Here is a 19,265-nt window from a genome sequence, read left to right on the forward strand (position 1 = left end):
CGGATATATATATATATATATCCGTGTGTGTGTGTGAGAAAGAGAGAGGGGAGTTCTTGCTCTGCGAGTTTCTCTAAATATGAGGTTGCAGAAGAATGTGGCTAATTACTGCATAAATACAAGGTAAATTAGAAGTGTTACTGCAATTTAATTGATATTCTTTGGCCTCTGTAATTATTGCCAGGTCTGCATTTAGTGCAAATTACGCTGGATGAAACGGAGAACGGGGTGTGGGTTTTGATGTGTAGGTGTCAGAAGCAAAGCTCCAACTTTGATTTTGTTTGCTTTGTTCTCCTTCACTTTGTTCTTTGGCAGTCGGAGGATTGGGTTTGCCGATAATGATTCAAACTGATTGCTGCCTTTTCTGTGATTGTTACTTGGTGATTTTAGTTTAGCTCGTCGCGTTTTCTTTTTGCATGCGCTTTTATTGCCAAAATGTTCATCTGTGTCTTATTTCTCTTGTCCTCTAATGTTTCTTCTATTTTTTCTCTTTTTTTTTGTACAGAACACTAAAGCGGAGAAAGAGATTCAGTTGAAGATGGTAAAATGTTACCTGGGCCTGAAGAAAAAGCTCAAACCTCCATGCAAGTGAGCAGTAACATTTTCTCTGAATTCTGAAGTCTACACATGTCTAGAAACGGGGGTGGAAAAAAAATGTATATATATAGAATTTTATCTCGGTTGCACTTGTTGCATTGCGTGTTCACTGTTATCTTTTACCTGTGAGGTAAATTAGTACAGCTGAAGTGGGGTGACTTTGACAGAAATCCAATTAAAACTTAAAGTTACTGTAGACGTAGAGCGAACATTTGGAGCAACATGTGAGCAAGGAGGCGTTAAATAATGAGCTTTAACGTAAACATATGAATGTCAGGGATTCACGGTAGAATGCTTCGTTAATTAATTGTCCAGTTTTTGCATTTGAATGACACGAACCTTTCTGACAAATCTGTGAGCAAACAGTTGATGGGAAAGTGGTGACATGTGCTTCTCAAGAAAGAAAGCTCACCGTGTTGGTGATGTATTGAAGAATACAAGTAGTGGCCACATTTGTTGTTGTTGTTTGGATCATCTATAAAAGCTCAATCTTGTTCTCGCTACAGTCCCAGTTGGGTTTAGTGAGCTCCCCCTGTTGACAGTTGCGACAGTAGGGGGGGGTGCATCTTTTCTGACATCACTGTTGGCATCTACTTGGTTGTCATGGAGATTTGGTGACTGTAAAATGCCAGAGTTTAGTGCAATTTTCTAGCAGCTATTGAATCCCTCATCATCCTGCGTATCCAGTCTTGTGGCTCAACTCTAGGTTGGAGCAACATGCTTTATAACTGACTGCCATGCAACTCATGCAATGCAAGGTCTTCTTCGTGGTTCTTAACGCCCTCACCGTTTTCTTCTTCTCTTCATTTTGCCCGGTGGCGAAATACATTTTGAATTCTGCCCGGCCTTGTTTAAAGGAAAAGGGTTGTTGGGTTCGCTTAAAGAAAAGAAAATAGTGGTTAATTTTTTTTTTTTTCTCTTCTGAAAATTGTTGATGTTTTCAAGAATAAAGTTGAAACGCTGAGAAACGAGGAGAACAACATCGAAGGGGGGAAAAAGTAGCAACAGCCTAACATCTGCAGAAAAAGCCCATCGCCTCGACTTTTATTTGACTTTTCCGACTATAATCTTACACAGGGTTAGCAGCAACAAATAAACTTCTGCAATTTTTATTCTCCAGGAGACCTTAGTACTATACAAGATGTTTATCGCAGTTCAAGTTCAGCTTTTCAGTTAGATTTCTCGCTGTAAATAAACCTGTACAATATATTGGAAATTTAGCAGAGCAATATCGCTATATGCAGTCAGTATTGGATAAGGTAGCTCAATGTTATAAAATTCTGCAATGGCGATTGGTAAATATCACAACAATGATATCAGTTGCGATATATTCCTATTTTCGCCTTTGCTTGACTCCGTTTCTTGTGAAGTAAATTATCCATTTTATTAAAATTAATAGCTTCTTTTTAATTACCTTGATTTAAAAAAAATATATAAAAAATACCGGAGAGTGTATGTGCTGAAAATATAAAAAATATATAATAAAAAACATCTATAAACGGTAAAAAAAAATAAAAAAAAATGTACAAAAGAAACACATTGAACCTCTGTGAGCTTTTGTCTTATGTAGGATTTGATTCCAGCAACACAGATCAAAAAAAGTCTGTAACAAAGCCAGCAAAAGCGCGATAAAACTGTGTGAGGTTCAAAAGAAGCCCTGTGGAACATTTCACAAATAATTAGGAAAATTTGCAGCGTGTCAGTAACGTGACTGGGAATAAAAAGGAAACATCCAAGAGAGGGAAAGTCCTTCTGAAGTGAAAAGCGGTGTTCACCACGCTGTAAAAGACTTGCAGTCAGTTTAAAGAGAAACGTCTCTTGTTGTGAAACAGATAGGATCTTGACAGTTTTATCTTCCGGAGACGGCGCGTCTTCTTAAACAATTCCCAGCAAATTAGAATTCCAGACGTACGTACAACGTAGCGCGCGAACACACCGAGAGGATTCATGAACGCCGTTGGCATTTCCTGAGAACACCAGGACATGCCATTGTCATTCACCTAGAGAACTTGAACCGAATGCGGCAAAATGAACTTTGTTCCCTTTAAGTGTGTCTGCAGCTGCTGTGAAATTAAAGTCTAAAGCTACTTGATGTTGGAAAGGATCACCAGTTTCCTTGTCGAGGACAAATTATGTTTGTCGTTTGCTCGTAAGCAAGCAGTCTGTGACACTTGTGTCTGTATTTTTTTTTTCATTCCCTCACTTCTAAGTTTGTCAAATAAAGTTAAAACTAACAGTTTTAAATCGTTTTTATGTTTTTCTGATCTTTGTGTGATGTGTCTAATTACAATCAAGATTTTAGCAATGTGCAGCTACTACTGCTGTTCCTGTCAGCTGACAAAGTTTTGCCTCCTCCTAGGAAACATAGCACACCAGTTCATTTTAAACTTAGGCGAGAAGGATTCAACGCGTATCTGTTTCAACAAATGCGAATGGTTAATTTGTTATCGTAGCTTACGACACGTGCCGAAGCTGCAGCGGCGGGTTTCCGCTGCTGAATCAAAGAGCGAATCTTTCGGAAACCAGCCCCATAACTCGCGTTGCGTATTCATAATTCCTCATAATTTTCTCCGTGTCACAATTTTCAGAGCCGGGGGAAGTGTGAAAAATGAGTCCAGCGAGTGGCGGTGCATTGTTCAGGGCTTCACAGGGAGAAAAAAAAAAAAAAAACAGATAAGAGGGAAGGACTGGGAGGCAAAGAGGGACAGAAAAGAGAGGATGGTGCAGCGTGGTATCATAAATGTACTGTTGAGTGGGCAGTGGGAAGCGGTATTACGGTGAATAAAGAAATAAAGACGGAGTGCTGAGGAAAATGGAGAGAGTTGTGTTGAGAGGGTGGGTAGAGCCAGCGCTTCAGTACCTCGTTAGGGAGGGTTCTGTCTGCGAGCGGCCTACTGTGATGCGACGTTGGATCGCCTGCCTTAACTCGCAGGAGTGGAGCTGCAGGCTCTCAGTCCCTGCCTCTTGTTTTTTTTTTTTCCCCGCTTTGTTCTCCCCGTCACACTTTTGCCCATTTTAATGTATAGCAGTGAAAGTTTCTGAAGCACAGAAATTTGGTGCTTTACACCATTCTGGACACAGAACACATCTCCTTTTTGAGCTGTACGATGTATGTGAACTTCTCGATTTGAAGAAAGCAATAAATACATCTTTGACAAATTCTTCCTTTCATTATTGTAGCATTTAGCAATTGGTTCTAATTTTGGTCATTCTGACCTAAAACAAGAGAAGTTTGGTCTGACTTTACTTCAGACAGTGAGGGGGGGTAAAAAAAAAGAAAAAACTGATGTCTCTTTTTATTTGATGCGTGGAAGCGTCTGGTTCTAGCCGTGTTGTACAGTGAACTCCAAGCTTCAGAGGTTTTACATTTAGCCTAACTTGTCTACACATTATGTTTCTCCGTACTTTTGGGTTTATTTAGATGAGCAGCAAATGCCGTGTGTGCATAGTGTTTTGCCTGGAGGACATTGGGTGCTCATGCATAAACATATGCATCAGAATTGCTCTAATTAATTGCACAGTTAAGCAGCAGGTGGTCAAAATGAGTTTTTTTCTGATCCGTTCTTTACGGTTTTGACCTTTTTCCTATGCGTACCGTACTTACTTCACAACTTTTATTGGTTTAAAGTTTGGGGATTTGTGTTAATCAGTTGGTTGAGTGTTAGTCTTGCACTGTGAATGTGAATGGGTGAATTTGAGTGGTCAGTATGACTAGAGAGCGCCATATAAGTTGAGACCATCTACCATTTTAACAAATGTGTTCTTGGATTTAATGGCACAGACATTGCTTTATCTGATCCATGTCTTTTCTTTTTTTCTTCTTTTTTTTTTTACAGCTGGGGTTTCACAGTTTACACAGATAAACATCAGTGGTGAGTCCTGTACAAAAACTTAAAGCTGTCTTTTTTTTTTTTTTTTTTACTCTCTCTTTGTAAAATATTGGGGAAAAAAAAAAAAAATAAAATAAAATCTTGTGAGTAAGACGGAGATTTCTTCATGATCTAAATGGGTTCATTATGGGTGATAAGAATCAGTTTGGTGGTGGGAATCATGAAAGCGGAGCCTGGCTGATTATTAGTCCAACACTTTACAAAGTAACATATGAATCAAGTTTCTAAAATCTTTCCTGAAAATCAAAACATTACCATCAAACAGCAATGGGAAAATAAAAGAAGCCTTCGGTCAGCTGTATGGCAGCTTCTCGGCTCTTTCCTTACACCAAAAACTAATTTGAGCATGCACCCGAATTCATTTTAGTTTTAATTAATTTTTTGTTTGTTTCTTTTTTTTTGTTAGGACTACATTCTAATTTCAAACGGCCTATGCCTCGATACACTGAATCACAGATTTTTCCCTTCATGTAATTTTGCTTCTCCTGCAGAGAAAATGAATTTAATTGAAAGATAGACTGATGTAGACCATTACTGCATCTGCATTGGAATTCAGCTTGTGTCCTTTCCTCTATCATAGAATAAATGGAACATGCATTCGTATTCGTTACAAGCAAACATGCAACAAATGCATTTTCAAAACATTATTGGTGCTTTCACTTAAATACTGTATGAAATACATATTCACATCCGGGCTGTTGGGTTGATAAATTACTCAACTGGGTGACTGCTAATGATAGTGAATTGCCTCTTGCCAACTCCACATATGATAATACCTGAGGTGTTCCCTTTGAAGACATAATGTGCAGTGACGTGTAGAAAATAGGTGAATATCTGTGAGTGATGTGACCAAGTTTCATCTCCCCCCCCCACAGGCACTTCTGCTGTGACAGGAGGGAGACTCAGATCAGCTGGGTGGCAGACATCATCGCTCTGAAGGTACGATCTGTCGCAGCTAAAAACATCAAGGACACGTTAGCGCTTTGCTAACGCAAACGCTTTAAAAAGCAGCCAAAAGCATACATTTGAACAATTTTGAATGACTTTTCTGTGGTTTGGGGGGGGGGAAGGTTTGATTTTTTTTTTTTTTTCTTTTACTTTCAAAGTAAACAAAAGGTAATTTTGCTTTTTAACGTGGTCTTTATATTTATATAAAAGTAGAAGTAAAAACATCTGCTGAAGTAAGATTTTAAAAAAGCATTTGTTTATAAGGCTTCTACGTTGAAATCATGTAATCATACTCACTTTAAAAGTTTTAAAAGTACCTTTGAGGTTCTGGTCCTTCAAAAAAAAAAAAAAAGTTCTTCCTCAATTAAGTGTAGTGCTACTTCAAAACAGTATTGCTGAAGTCGAAGTAAAAAAAAAAAAAGTATTTAAAAAAACAACTTCAGTTATTTAGATTAAAAATGAGCAGAATAAAAAAATAAAAGCAGATTTGGCTTATTTTTTTATTTTTATTTTTTTTATTTTTTTAGGGGAAGGTAACTGATTACATGTAGCCACTTACGTGCTGCCGCTGTCTTTCATCAGGCATTGAAATACACTTAGCTTCTCCAAAGTGAAGTTGAATTGTTTGAAGAACTTGCTTTTGAAGGACGTTTTGATCCCACTATTTATTTGTTGCAGCTTGGACAGAATATTGAGGGAGCCCACTTTGTTGGATTAGAGGTTAACGCCACAGTGGGATCAGCTTCAATGTCAGCATTACTCCCTTATATTTTCTTCCCCTGACAAATGATTGGACTGGAACGCCGATTCATTAGAGCATCTGTCTTTTACCCTTCTGTCACAAGATTGTTGTACAAAAGTCTCCATTGATACGTGCTGCCGATAGTTTTGAATGAGCTCTGCACCGGCGGCAGAGCGTTGTGCCAGATATTCCTCATAGATTTACATTAGATTTTTTTTTTTACACGGTGGCATCACACAGTTCCTGCAGATTTGGTGGCTGAAGATCCGTGACGTTGAACTTGAGTTTTTAGCTGCGTACATCTCATCTCTTTTGGCGAATAGAGAAGAAGCCTGTAGACTATTACAGGCCCACTGTCGTGTTCAAATAACCACTTTCAGATCATCTGAGCTTTGTAACATGTTGCGTCATCCTGCTAAAAGTAGGGCATCAGGCCACTTCCACTGGCCCGAAAAGTTCAGATGGATCCGTGCTGTCGTTTCGTTTCCTCCAGATTCCAACCCTGCTATCTGAACGTGGTGGTTAAAATCGTTACATTTGACCGGACAAAGCTTTCCAACCTCACATCGACCTTTTCTTTTATTGAGCCTGCATAAGTTGTAGGTTCAATATCACTTTTTTTTTTTTTTTAAGCTGACAAAGAAATTGACCCTGTGTGGTTTTCTGCTGCTGTAGTTTATCTGCTTCAATAGCCCACACACACTCGGAGATTTAATTTGATGTACCTCGTTTGTAACAAGCAGCTATTCGAGCTGCTGTCCACACACGACTGCCGCCCGCCCGCTGCGCGTTTTCCCTTCGGTTTCTCTCTAACCCCAACAGATGTTTGGGCAACATTCACCGGTTTCTAAAATATTCAGCACTTCTTGCACCGACAGCCGTGAAACATTCAAAGCCACGCGACGCACGCTTTCGTCTTTACTCTAATTGTCGATTTGAACTCTGTCGAGTTCAGCAGGTACTGATGCCTGAGCGCGTTGAGTCGCTGACATATGATTGGCTGATGTTCTGTTTGCGTCACCGTCCAGCTGGACGTCACAGTGTGGCTGAGTGTATTGTGATTAAGTCATTTCAGCTGATCACAGCAAAATCACACAATTTTTCCTCCCTTGTGAATGAAATAGTTCAAGGCGGAAAAGGTAGGAATTAATGTGCATCCGATTATTTGCCACAATAATTTAAGTACAGTGTGAAATGTCGTCGCATACGCTAAAGCTGAATAGTTTGTGAAGCACAATATTTGTCCCCCTTGCCAACCAAAGCTTTTGAACATGGCTGTGTGCTTCCCCTCTCCTATTTGAATGAAAAAAAAACAACAACAAAAACAACCGTGGATTACTGTCAGAATAAATGTACTTTCACTTTTAAAGTTGTTAGAAGTAGAAGGTGTAAATAAATGAATCACATGTTTCCCCCTCGTCCCCCAATCAGTCATTTCTGCAGCGCTGCTAAGGCGCATTAAACACATAAAGCAGGGCGAGGACTGTAAAGTTTTTCGAGGTCACTCAACAATGACATAAATCACTTTATGTGGAAAAGCTGTGAAAATAAGGTCAAGGCGACTGTAACAATCACATTGTGGTGCTTAGCCCCCAGACAGAGCGCTGTGTTGTCACTGTCAGCCGCTGACACAGCACATATGACATAAATAATGCAGGCCAAAGCAAACGCAGGCAGAGCCGCCATGGATGCCACATATTCTCGAGACATTTTTTTTTTTCTTCTTCTTCTTCTCGTCTCCTCCTAACATTTCTTGCTGCGACTCGTATTTTCTCATTAAAATAAATAAGCGAAATCCCCTTTTTCTGCTCATTTTTAGTCTAAATATCTGAAGTTGTTTTTTTTTTTCTTCTTCTTCTTCTGGTCTCCTCCTAACATTTCTTGCTGCGACTCGTATTTTCTCATTAAAATAAATAAGCGAAATCCCCTTTTTCCGCTCATTTTTAATCTAAATAACTGAAGTTGTTTTTTTTTTCTTGTGTGTGTGTGTGTGTGTGTGCTCAGCACATTTAATCAGTATCGGCACTCCTTTATGGGAACCTGTCTGCGGCACAGTGCTGTTTATCACGGGTACTTACTGTAAAAGCCTTTTAGTGCTTTAGTTTGGGTTGGCGAGTAAAAAAAGGGCAACGCTGTCAGGGGAGATTGATCTAAAGGGAAAGGCAGTATTTGTTTTAAAGGTGTTTATTTCAGTGCACTCTTTCCCTGCTCTCTGGAGACGCTTTTAGCTTGGCAACAGCTAAATCTATAGCAGACTGGAGTGGGCTGAAAGTATTAGGATTCTCCTCCTAAAACCTCTAAACACTGGGATTGTCAGCTTCCAGCGGGGAAGCTTTCTTGGGAAGGACACCAGACCCCCGTGCGAAGGGCAAAGGGAAACGTATGCACCAGAAAGTAGGAAGACAAGAGGCTTCGGGTTTCTCGTGATTTCCATTACCTGTTAGCAAGCGTTGTACTCCCACAGTTTCCATAGCGACCAGCGCTGGTGGGATCTCACTCCACTGCGAGGTGTAATGAGTGATGGTACTGATGAGGGGCTGGGAGGAGGGTGTAAAGGTCCAAGGACAGGTTCTCGCAGCGGGAAAATGAGGGTTTGTTAAGGAGGCACGGCTCCTGTTGGTCCGAGGGGGTCGCCGTGGTTTCCAAAAGGAGGGGTGGGGGGGGGCTTGTCGAAGTGGAGGTTTAGCCAGAGATCAGAACTCGGGTGGACTTCATGAATTTTATCACTCGGACTCTGTGTCCGTGCTTGGAGGGGAGTACAGCTACGCCTCAGTAAATCACAACATCCATGGAGTAGCAAAATGATTTAAGCCGTTCAAATGTAAAAGTGAAGCTCATTCATAGCACATTCATCCCACACTGATGTCTCTCATTTGAAGCTTTTTGCTTCCGTTTATTTTTGACTCATGCCCTTGTTAATTTCAGTTTAGTTCCACTGAAAATGTGATCTTAATATAAAATCAATCAGTCAAGAACAGAAAGATGTTTAGCGCTGCATCATGTTATGGCTGACACAGACTGAGGGAAGAGTGCTGACTGAACAGTTGTCCTGTTGTGATAATGAGTTCGACCCTCCACAGCGCATTCTTGCAGAAGCCGGTTGCTCACTGAGTGCAGTCCAGGCAAATTGATGAAAATTTGAATGGAAGGAAAAGGCTGCAGACTTAAACTATTCAGATATATTAGCATGTACGATTTTTTTTTTCAAACGCTGCATTCTTCATCCAGTAATGCCATCTAATATTTATGGACGTCTCTGAGTTACGCTCTTAAAGCTGAAGCTCTCTTTTAGCGGTGCAGCTGTTTACAACTCTCTGGTTCAAACTGGCTCACGAGCCGTTTGTTCTCCTGGGTGTCTCCCGTATCGCCGGATTCAGAATCAGATAAGAAAGCACTTTCTTTTCTTTCTTTTTTGGCTATAAAGATATAAAAATGGAAGTTAGGGTTTGCAGTTTCTCCGACTTCCTCCCCAGACGAGTTTATTATTCCGCAGCAATGGGCTGTGCATCTCCTGATAAAGAAAGCACTAAAACTGAAAGTGTAAGTTCCAGCTTACAGCATCTTTGTCTTTCTCACCTTATGGACCCGATTGTTGCCCCGTCTCTGGAAAAATCAGCGCCCAGATTGAACTTAGAGCTAATTTTCACTTCCAGGATATCAATGTTGATCCCTATTTCTTTAAACCAAAATATAATCAAACGGAGCTCTGAGGAATTGCAAATTAATTTGTGAAAATAGAAGTCAGTTTCAGCTAACAAGCACATTTATCAAACCCTGAAGTGTTTCTATACGGTAAGAGATGCTGCGGTTCGGATTGGGTTTTTTTTTTTTTTCTCTCCTGGTTACCTCAGAGAAACGGCCAGTCACGATTTTCATTGCTTACCGCTTGATTTGTGAAAGAATGATGTACCATCTGGATCGCCATACATCAGTCTGTATCAATCTGTATTTGTGTCACAGCTGCAACTCTGCTAAAAGTCATTTGCAAAATCTACAAAGTGTAGCATAACATTTCTGTTCCTGCAGGTTGGAGAGGATATCATTTTTATTATTTTTATTTTTTATTTTTTCCCCCTGACAATGTGACAATTTAATCGCTTTGCAACAATTCACAAAGTCTTTCTGCTCAGTGAGTCTACTTGCAGATTTCTCAGTATTTTACTTCTGAATACATAATACACAGGACAATAGTTGTGCTGCAACTTTAGTCCATATATTAAGTGGACAGTTAATATATGTCCACTTATATATTAAGTGGACATATATACAAGTCCACACAACTTAACTTGTGTGAAGTTTATATGTGTATAAACTTCACACAAACACAAACATTTAATAACCACCACCTGAACAAAACTGAGATTTTTTTTTTTTTTTTTTTTGGTTAATTTTAAAACTGTCTTTATTTTTCTTGAAGTTTGTGGTCCTTCCTGTTTCTTTAGCACGGGTCTGATCTCCAGATGAATACCAGTGGCTTCAAAGAAACCGCCGATCTCAAAACATCCAGAGGAGGCGCTATAACAGAAACCAGCAAGGTTCCGTCATACAACCATACCTTCACCACGCAGGCAAGTCAACTTCTCAGACTTAGTTTATCTTCATCTCACCACATGTTGTTGTCTAAAAGATGCAAAAGAACAACTGTCTCTTCTTTTTTTTTTTCCCTGTAGTTGACAGACAGGAGGGTTTCTCTTGGAGACGCTGACTTGAGGACACCCAGAGTCTCTGGTCTTCACCTCAAAACCAACACCATACCCAAATGTTTAAAGCCCGACTACCTGTCACAGACCCCAGAGGTTCCTCAGCGCAGAACCTCTGTGGACATCTGCCAGCCTCAAAGGCTGCCACCTCCAGCCGTGCCGAGACACACGAAGCCCATGCCACTGCCGGTTTTACCTCAAACTGGCAACAAGGCGCCTTGCAAAAAGCCCATACCAGGCGTTGGGGGAGCTATGCCCCCTAACTTGCTCAACGAGCTGAACTTGGTCCTCAGCAAGAATGCTCGCAAGACCACTGAATGACAAACGTTGAAAAGAAGCTTGGTAGTTGAAATGCAACTGGTGCAGAGGTTGAAGAGAAGGAAAAAACAAAACAAAAACATAACTGCAGTTTTAGCTGGAAAGAGCCAGGTTGTTGTTTTTTTTCCCGCGCATTGCTGTTGAACTTTGATTCTGAACGCTGAATGCGGATGCACAAGGTGGCAGATGCAGCGGATGTGGTACTAACCCAAAGCACTACATGGTGTGATTTAAAACGCTGATCTTTGAAACTGAGAGAAGTCTAGGAAATCCTGTCGAGGATTGCAAATCAAAAGTTAGCTTGAACATGTCCACCTTTACTTTAATGCCTGAAACGTTTCTTTAAAGAAGCTTGTTTTTAATTGTACAGTAGTGGTACAAAGTATTTAAGAGCATTTTTAGGACTTTTTTTTTTTATTGAAGACTCTCAACATGTATTTTGTAAGTTTGTGTGTATATATAATACATAGTGCTTCTTATATTTTAATTTAAGCACCACTTTTAAATGTTCCTTGTGCATGGCTGCATATATAAAATTCTAAAAGTTGGAACTTTTAATAGATTCTTATTTTTATAAACACGATGCAACACGTCTGGCAGAAGGGGAAGACTTAACGCACCACGTGTATTTATATTTCATAGGTGACTTTTATGTAATAACCTTTAACTATACAAGTGGAGGTGTTTTAAGCTTATAATTAAGTGGGAAACCACTTTAAACTGTCTGCCCTCAAATGTATTTTTAATGTACAGCATGAATATATTAATAAACTCTGAAAAATGCTTTGAGGTGGTGTTTTAGTGAACAATTTAATCTTTAATGATTACTTATTTCCATCTGCTCAGTATTTCGTTCCCGTTTCACCTTCAAGGATTTCCATGTAAAATGCTAGCTTGATTTCAAGTTACAGTGTTAGTGTACCTCGTGAGCCTATTTGATTGACTACTGCATTTGATAAGAAAATGTAATGGTGCATATATTTGTACTCAACCGTCATGGTTCACATGCCGGTGCGGATCACGTAATGGGACAACACGCAACGTTGCTCATACACCAAGAATAGAAAAGTCAAATGTTTGTTTTTTTGCACTGGTTTCAGTAAGAAGCACCTTAGAAAATAAGTTGCTTAGCATGCTGTCAATTTGAACCACATGAACGCCACAACTTCATGCAAGATACTGAAAGCATAAATGCTTTCTTTTCATTTGGCACTGGAGAAAAAGCTGCGTGTGATGAAAACTCTAGAGGGAGGGGGGGAGCGAGGATATCACCATCAGGCGGTGGAAGGAGTTCTTTAAAAGTCTCCTTAATCTAGCCGTTATCCTCCACAGAGGAAACAGTCTGAAAACTCTGGGAAGAAAGTTGCATTACTGAGGTCTAACAGAGTTAATATTTCACAAACATCAAAACGAGTGTTCGCTGTAAGGGTGAGGGGGTGTAGCGCTCCATCGTCAATGGGGGGGCCTCGCAACGGAGCCACTGCTGCTCTGCATCCAAAACGAGTCGACCGAGGCGAGTCATCCGATCAGAGTACCTCCTGGGCACCGCATTTTGGAGGTTTTCTGGACGTATTCCTCTGAGAAGGGCAGACACAAAGCCCCGCTGGAAGTACCACATTCAGCTTCTGGCCTGAGAACCCTTTGGGGGAACCCCCAGAACAAGCCGGAGGCCGCTGCCTTAGAACCTTCTCGCTCGCAAGATGGTTTTTACTTCTAGCTCGGCTTTAGTGGGGATTCTTTACTGTTGAAGAACTGGCCAAAAGAAGGTTTCGACGCATCATCTATACATGTTGCACCAGGCAATAAAAATTTATTCCTGCTCTCCTAATTGAGTTGCGGTGTACCTCAGGGATCCGTCCTTGCTCTTGTTTTATTCTCCATTTACAGTGTTTTCTCCTTTTTTTTTCTTTTTTTTTCTCTCTTTCAAATTTATTGTGAGGATGACAATCAGCCGTTCACGTAAAGTGCGAATGCAGCCTCGGCTCTTACGTTCAACACGGCTCACACTGACCATGTATATTTACGCTCAGCCTCCTGCCAGCTGTCCCTAGATCATACATGGTGACAAAAACGACTAGACCTTCCCTTCTAAAGCACTTATTTTACAAACTCCCTTTAAATGTGAATAAGACACAAATCGTTTTTCTGCCGTCAAAATCAAAGGTAAAGCTTTCTACTTTTGACAGCCTTTGGTGTTGTCTGACATTTATTGTTGTGGTGAGCACCCAGCCGACTAAAATCACTTTGCCCTTTGTTGGAAAGCCTTTTGTAACTTTGAAAGGGCTGTTTGTAGTTTTGCTGTATGGTCTCATTCTGGCTAAGAGGCATCTTTTACAGTTTAACCTAAGAATCCACGCTTTTGTTCACTGACATGTTCCAGATCTGGTCAGATTTTTAACAATGTAACTACTGCCTGGAACAATCTAAAGAGCAAAGCTAACTCGCTTCTTTATCGTCGAAGCACATTTTTTCTCTCGTGGAATCAAAGGCTGCGTGAAGATCAAACGGGGAAGAGGCCATTTTATGGGGATCGGTATTCAGAATAATACATTTTGGCACCTTATTCATAAAAGCTCCCAGCTGTGATTTCATCTGACGTTTAAATGTGTCGAGGTGAGAACACCGGTGAAACCGCATGGACATTTTTTTTTTGCCACCCAGTTCATGCTTGCAGCGTGTTTTAGCAAATATTGCTCTGCATGTTTAGCTGTCATCCCAACCATATTTATCGGCGTCGTGTGACATTTGGTGAAATGCATCATTAACTTTGCAAATTGCTTAGTTGTTTGGTTGGTAGCTGAAAATAGCAATTACCAAATTTAAAAGATATGAGTTTAGACTTGGAACATGATTATTTTGGGTTTGATGGTGTGCCTCGATCCAACCCCAGACAGATGCATGCAGATAAATTATGCTCCTGGTTCTTTTCTGTTTGGACTGGAGTTCTTAAAATGCTCTCCACTGCACTAATCTATTAAGAAGTATGTTGATATTGGTCCTACTAAACTCAGCATCCAAGTTTTTTTTATTTAATATTTACCCTGTAAATCAGAAACACCAAAATTTCATTCGGATGCCACTAAAGGGAACTGCAGTATCACAAGTGATGCTTGTGTCACAGTTTTCGAACCAGGATTATGATAGGAAGATGCAAGGGGGCATCAGGGTTCCCCCCCACCCCACAAACAGATTCAAACTAAAAGGTGGCATTATATTCATGAATGTTATTAAATCTGAGACCTTCTCCAAACCTTTTTTCTTTTTTTTTTCTGTATCTTTTGAGCTTTCCAAAAAACACCTTTGTTGCCGAGGAATTACACGTGGTGGGAGCGGGAGAGTTGCTAGCAGAGTGAAGCAATGAGAGAGATTTTATTTATTTTATTTATTTTTTTAAGGTGGCAGTCATTCGCCGTTTTTTTTTCTTCTCCCAGGCGACAGAAGTGCAACTACATAAAGTTCTAGTTGGAGATAATTACCTTTACTGATGGAGTGAAGAAATCAAAAAGAGACATGAAAGCAGCCTTATGTGATGATAAAGCATGTTGGAATTCAAAAGGTGATGAACATAATTGTTGTTTACTGATAATTACAGACATTGCTTTCAGGTTTATTATGCATCATGATTGGATTTTTTTATGTATTTTTTTCCCCCATTTTCTCAGTTCAGCTGTTATTGCTTTACATGTGGTTTCTTTTTTTTTTTTTTAATTTTTGCAATGAATCTTCTCTCCAGGGTATTAAAAAAGAGAGTAATTTAATTTTGTTTTGTTTTTATCCACCTAATAACTTTTTTTTTTTTTTAATACTCTCAAGGATTTTTGCATTTTGCCTTCACGGTGACCTTATTTCCTAAATTCAAAGATCTGCATCATATGCAAGATTGCTCACTTCATCTTTGAAAGGACCCCGTTGTCCTTGTGGGATTAATATGTAATTATAATGTCGATTTATTCACAAATTAAACCAAAATCTTCTTCGTCTCCAGTAAAACTGAAAGAATAAAGTAGATGTCTCATGCCGCACGCCTTTGTTGAATAATGTATAGTGGTTTGAAAATGCACACACAGACGATTGTCACAGGTTTCTGCATGAAAAATTCATATGTATTTTCATTATGCTTATCCACCAGCTGCTTGTCCTCTGATTTATGCCCTTAAATTCTAATCACAGAGCTTCATTATTGCACTTAGAGTGCTGGTCCTTATCCTTTTAGCTTTGTTGCAGATAAAGGAAGTGTGTGTGTGTATGTGTGTTTTCTGTGCTCTCTCAAAAACAGTGATTGCACGGCTGTACTTATTTCACTCGGGAGATTTATTTATTCGTATTTTCTGTTACAAGTGTGCTCCCCTTCAGACATGCGGTGGTAACAGAAGCCAGTTTATTCCCATGTGTGATATTTCAGCTGTATGTTGGCCACAGAAAGTCCTATCTTCACGTCCTTCGTGTCCTTCCTGGTACATTCGACTGAAAGTATAGTTCCCTCCGTCGGCCTCTGTGTCTTTACCAGCCAGCAGTTTTCCCCATCCCTTCGAGGCCTGTGCCGTTCAGAGGTCGCCATATGGTGGAGGAGAGTTTAAAAAAAAAAAAAACAAAGCTCCTGCTTGATCGCGAGTATTTCCTGATATGCATTGACTTTGACCGTATGGCACTCTGTTGCAAGTTTTCAGCTGGTGAGGCCGCAGTGATGGAGAGCAGTAAGTTTTCAATAGTCTAAATGTCGCCTGTCTGCACTCAAAAGAGCAAACACAAAACACTAAGAAAGCCATGTCAGCATCGGCTGAGCTTTAAAAGTGCTGTGACCTTAGTGTGTGTGTAAACTTGTGGGAAGAGTGGAGCACTGGTTTTTGAGGTATTCACCCACTTGCAAACAGCTGAAATCTCTGAATACTTGAGACTCCCTTCAAAGTCACTTATAGCTGCCCATTTTAAAAGCTCAAACACCAAATATGACTTACCGTACATTCCGGACAATAGAGCGCACCATACTATAAGCCGCAGCTACAAACTTCTTTTTTTTTTCCGGAAAAAGCTGGAAAAGTACATATGTAAGCCGCACCGGACTATAAGCCGCTGGTATCTCTGCCGCTCTCGGTTTTCCATAAGGACCCAGCAGAGGGCAGCAGAGGGCTCCTTCTCCAAAGCCGAACCATGGATTCGTTCACGCCGAGTTTACGTGCAGCGGCTCTATTTCCCTCCTGTACTGCCAGATCGATTAGCCCTCAAAACTTAAAAGCTGCATCATATGAGTTTGAAGAAATCAGCACTTTATTCTTTGATTTCCAATTTTGACTTCCAATGATTCACTTCCTGCTAAAGAGCCCCCTGGCGGTTGAAGAAAAATACACAGAAAAGCCGCACTGGGCTTACAAGCCGCATGGTTCAAAGTGTAGGGGAAAAAAAGTAGCGGCTAACAGTCCGAAAAATACGGTAATATGCAATAACATTCACAGTGGAAACCATTTTAACACTGCCTCAGAAACTGATATATGTACAGGCCTGAGTATTTCCTGCCTTGGGGGGTTGAGTCAACAGACTTTTCACCAACTCGGGTGTTTCAGCTTTCCAAGATGTATTTGCTTTTCAATGTTTTAGATATACGCAACAAAAACATCTAATTTGGAATTTTAAGTCAGATTTCATGTCAAAAACAATTGGAAATGACTCATAGTGTAGGCAAACAGAAATTGAAGTGTGTATACTCAAGACACAGGTGACCACAGCTTTGGATTTGATCCTGCACTGACCTCCCTGTTGATATTTCATCTCATTGGCCCCTGCCAGCTCCTAGGTATAGAACAGAGGCGGTATAGAACAGCAGCCACTTGACGGGTTCTGAAACAGTCTGCTGGTATTTTGCAATGGTTCCTTTGAACGGTGCATGAAGGGAAGCCGTGGTTGGAATGTTGTTACACAGGAACCTATGCAGATAAACCGGCATCGACCGCGCGGATAAATCCGCTCTGATGTGCAGACAATCACTGCAAATGATCGCATTTGAGACACAAATCTGATTTACCTGGATGAGTGCAGCTTAAATGTGCGCTCTGAGTCATCCAGCACATGTATTGGAAAGGTGTACAGTAGCAGAGTACCGGGGCTGCATACAGCTTTTACTCAGACAGTAATGACAGCTAGATAGAAGAGAGGAGGGAGAGGGGGATTAGAGAGCAAAGGAGAAACTGATACGCCGCTGAAAGAGAGAAAAGATGACAAGTCATTTCAAAAGAACAGACACCGAGCCCCTGATTGGACGCGAGATCCCTCTCAATTAAACCGGGAGTCTGCGCTTTTGGAAAACAAGCCATGTTGGGCCGAATCCCATGCAGTTTTGAAATGCAGAGCTTATTGATTAGCTCTCAGCCTTGTGGAAGTGTCCACTGAGGCTGTGATCTGATCTCTTATTCTCTCTCTCTCTCCCTCTCTCTCCCTTTCTTTCTACGTCTTTTGTGTTCGCTCATTTTCCCTCTCTTGGTGCATAATAGAAACATCAAGGGCAGAAACGATGGGACGCAGATGAGTGAGGGCTCAACATGACTCGAATGCCACTTTAGACGCGTAGGTTTTTATTTATTTATTTTTCTGTCCGTGTCGCAGAAGGACTGGCCTGTCCTCGCGCAACCTTGCTGAAACGGCACGCAGCCATGACGCCTCCCTTGCGGCTTTAAGACTCGTCCTAGACGCAGAACCCGTCTTTACAGGCAGAAGTTGGAAGGAAAATGCCAAGACATCAAATTGACTTAAAAACACATCATCTGTCCTTAAGGCCAATACACAGAAATGAAGCAATTATCTTTGCCTTTTCCCTGGCTACTGTAAATCAGTCAAACAGAACAGTTCACGCTGGCGCTTTGCAATATAGCTGCACACATCGAGCTATTGGCCCCGGTGATTTACATTTCCAGAAAGGGTAAGCCTTATATTAATGGGGCCGTCCATTTTCTTAGCTATAAATAGCTCAGTGGATGAAGTCGGCACACTGCTGGCTGCCTTTTAGCACTGATCCACATATTCCGCCCTCTAATCTCAATTCTATTAATGTCTCGGGCAATATTTACGGCACACAGACCCTTTTAGTCTGACACGGCTGTAAAGTATATGTTCAAACCAGCCAAGCTTTATCTAATTAAAAGCCTCTGCGATTGCATTTCAACTGGGATTGAGTCTTTAAAACCTCAATCAGTCCTTCTGGGCTGAAGAAAGGAGCATGTCACAGCAGAGCTAATAAAGGAGGGGGATCTATAACACCCCAATTTAACCTTTCAGAAGAAAAAAAAAAGGGCGTCATTCTCGGATTTTTTAATTTTTTTTTTTACTTTAAGAGTGAACCATTAACAGAGGGTGAAGTCCACTGATAACACTGCTTTGGTAGCTGTAAAGACAAACACAGGCATTTTCTGTTTAACAAATCTGCCTTTAAGAAATAACACATTACAACCAGTCCAGAGATAAAACGACAAGCAAACAAAGAGTGTTCTAAAGAACCGGTTAGAGAAAAACAGTTGCATTGTGAGTTTAAAAAAAAAAAATTGTCTATCATGTACGAAGAACAACAGACAAAACGATAACAACGTGGAAGTCATCGTGAAACGTCTATCCACACAAATTGGACACGTTGATTGATCGGACCGTAAACTCCTCTGTAGTCAACAGAGCGTATAAACGCTGCGCCCGTCAGCTGGAAGTTGGGTAAAACTCTGCGGGAACCCATCTACCACAGTTCCACCTAACCCACCTAGAGGTATTTCATGTCAAGCATGCAAAGAGTTTGTGTGCTTTTCATTGTTCGCCGCAGTGAAACAAAAATGGTTGAACTCGTAGCGTCTCAGGAAGAAGCACGTGTTGGCAGAAGGGAAAGGCGGAGGAGAGACGGGAGCCTCGAGCTGACCCTGTTTGGGATGCAAACTCTGGTCATTTCCATTCGGTGGTTTGCTCCAGCAAGACGCAAGGACAAGCCAACCTCTTCATAGAGGTTTATTTATTTTCCTCCCAATGCCTAAAGAGGCACAAACCGAAAACAACTAAGATCTATAAAGATGGATTAGGAAAAAAAAAAAAAAAGTGCTGATCAGA

General features: G+C 40.7%; 1 protein-coding gene across 5 annotated transcripts in view; it reads left to right on the plus strand.

The window, feature by feature from the left end:
- arap2 (ArfGAP with RhoGAP domain, ankyrin repeat and PH domain 2) overlaps positions 1 to 11,979 on the plus strand; it is a 131,651-nt gene extending 119,672 nt beyond the window's left edge. For all 5 annotated transcript variants that reach the window (XM_007551328.2, XM_007551330.2, XM_007551329.2 and 2 more), the window contains 5 exons: positions 506 to 588; positions 4,434 to 4,469; positions 5,363 to 5,426; positions 10,620 to 10,745; positions 10,848 to 11,979. In XM_007551328.2, coding sequence (XP_007551390.1) covers positions 506 to 588; positions 4,434 to 4,469; positions 5,363 to 5,426; positions 10,620 to 10,745; positions 10,848 to 11,198 — 660 coding nt within the window. In that variant the 3' untranslated portion in view covers positions 11,199 to 11,979. The remainder of the gene's footprint in view (positions 1 to 505; positions 589 to 4,433; positions 4,470 to 5,362; positions 5,427 to 10,619; positions 10,746 to 10,847) is intronic.
- The last annotated feature ends 7,286 nt before the right edge of the window (positions 11,980 to 19,265 follow it).

This window comes from Poecilia formosa, unplaced genomic scaffold (genome assembly GCF_000485575.1).
Source record: "Poecilia formosa unplaced genomic scaffold, Poecilia_formosa-5.1.2 Scaffold41, whole genome shotgun sequence".
Classification (NCBI taxonomy): Eukaryota; Metazoa; Chordata; class Actinopteri; order Cyprinodontiformes; family Poeciliidae; genus Poecilia; species Poecilia formosa.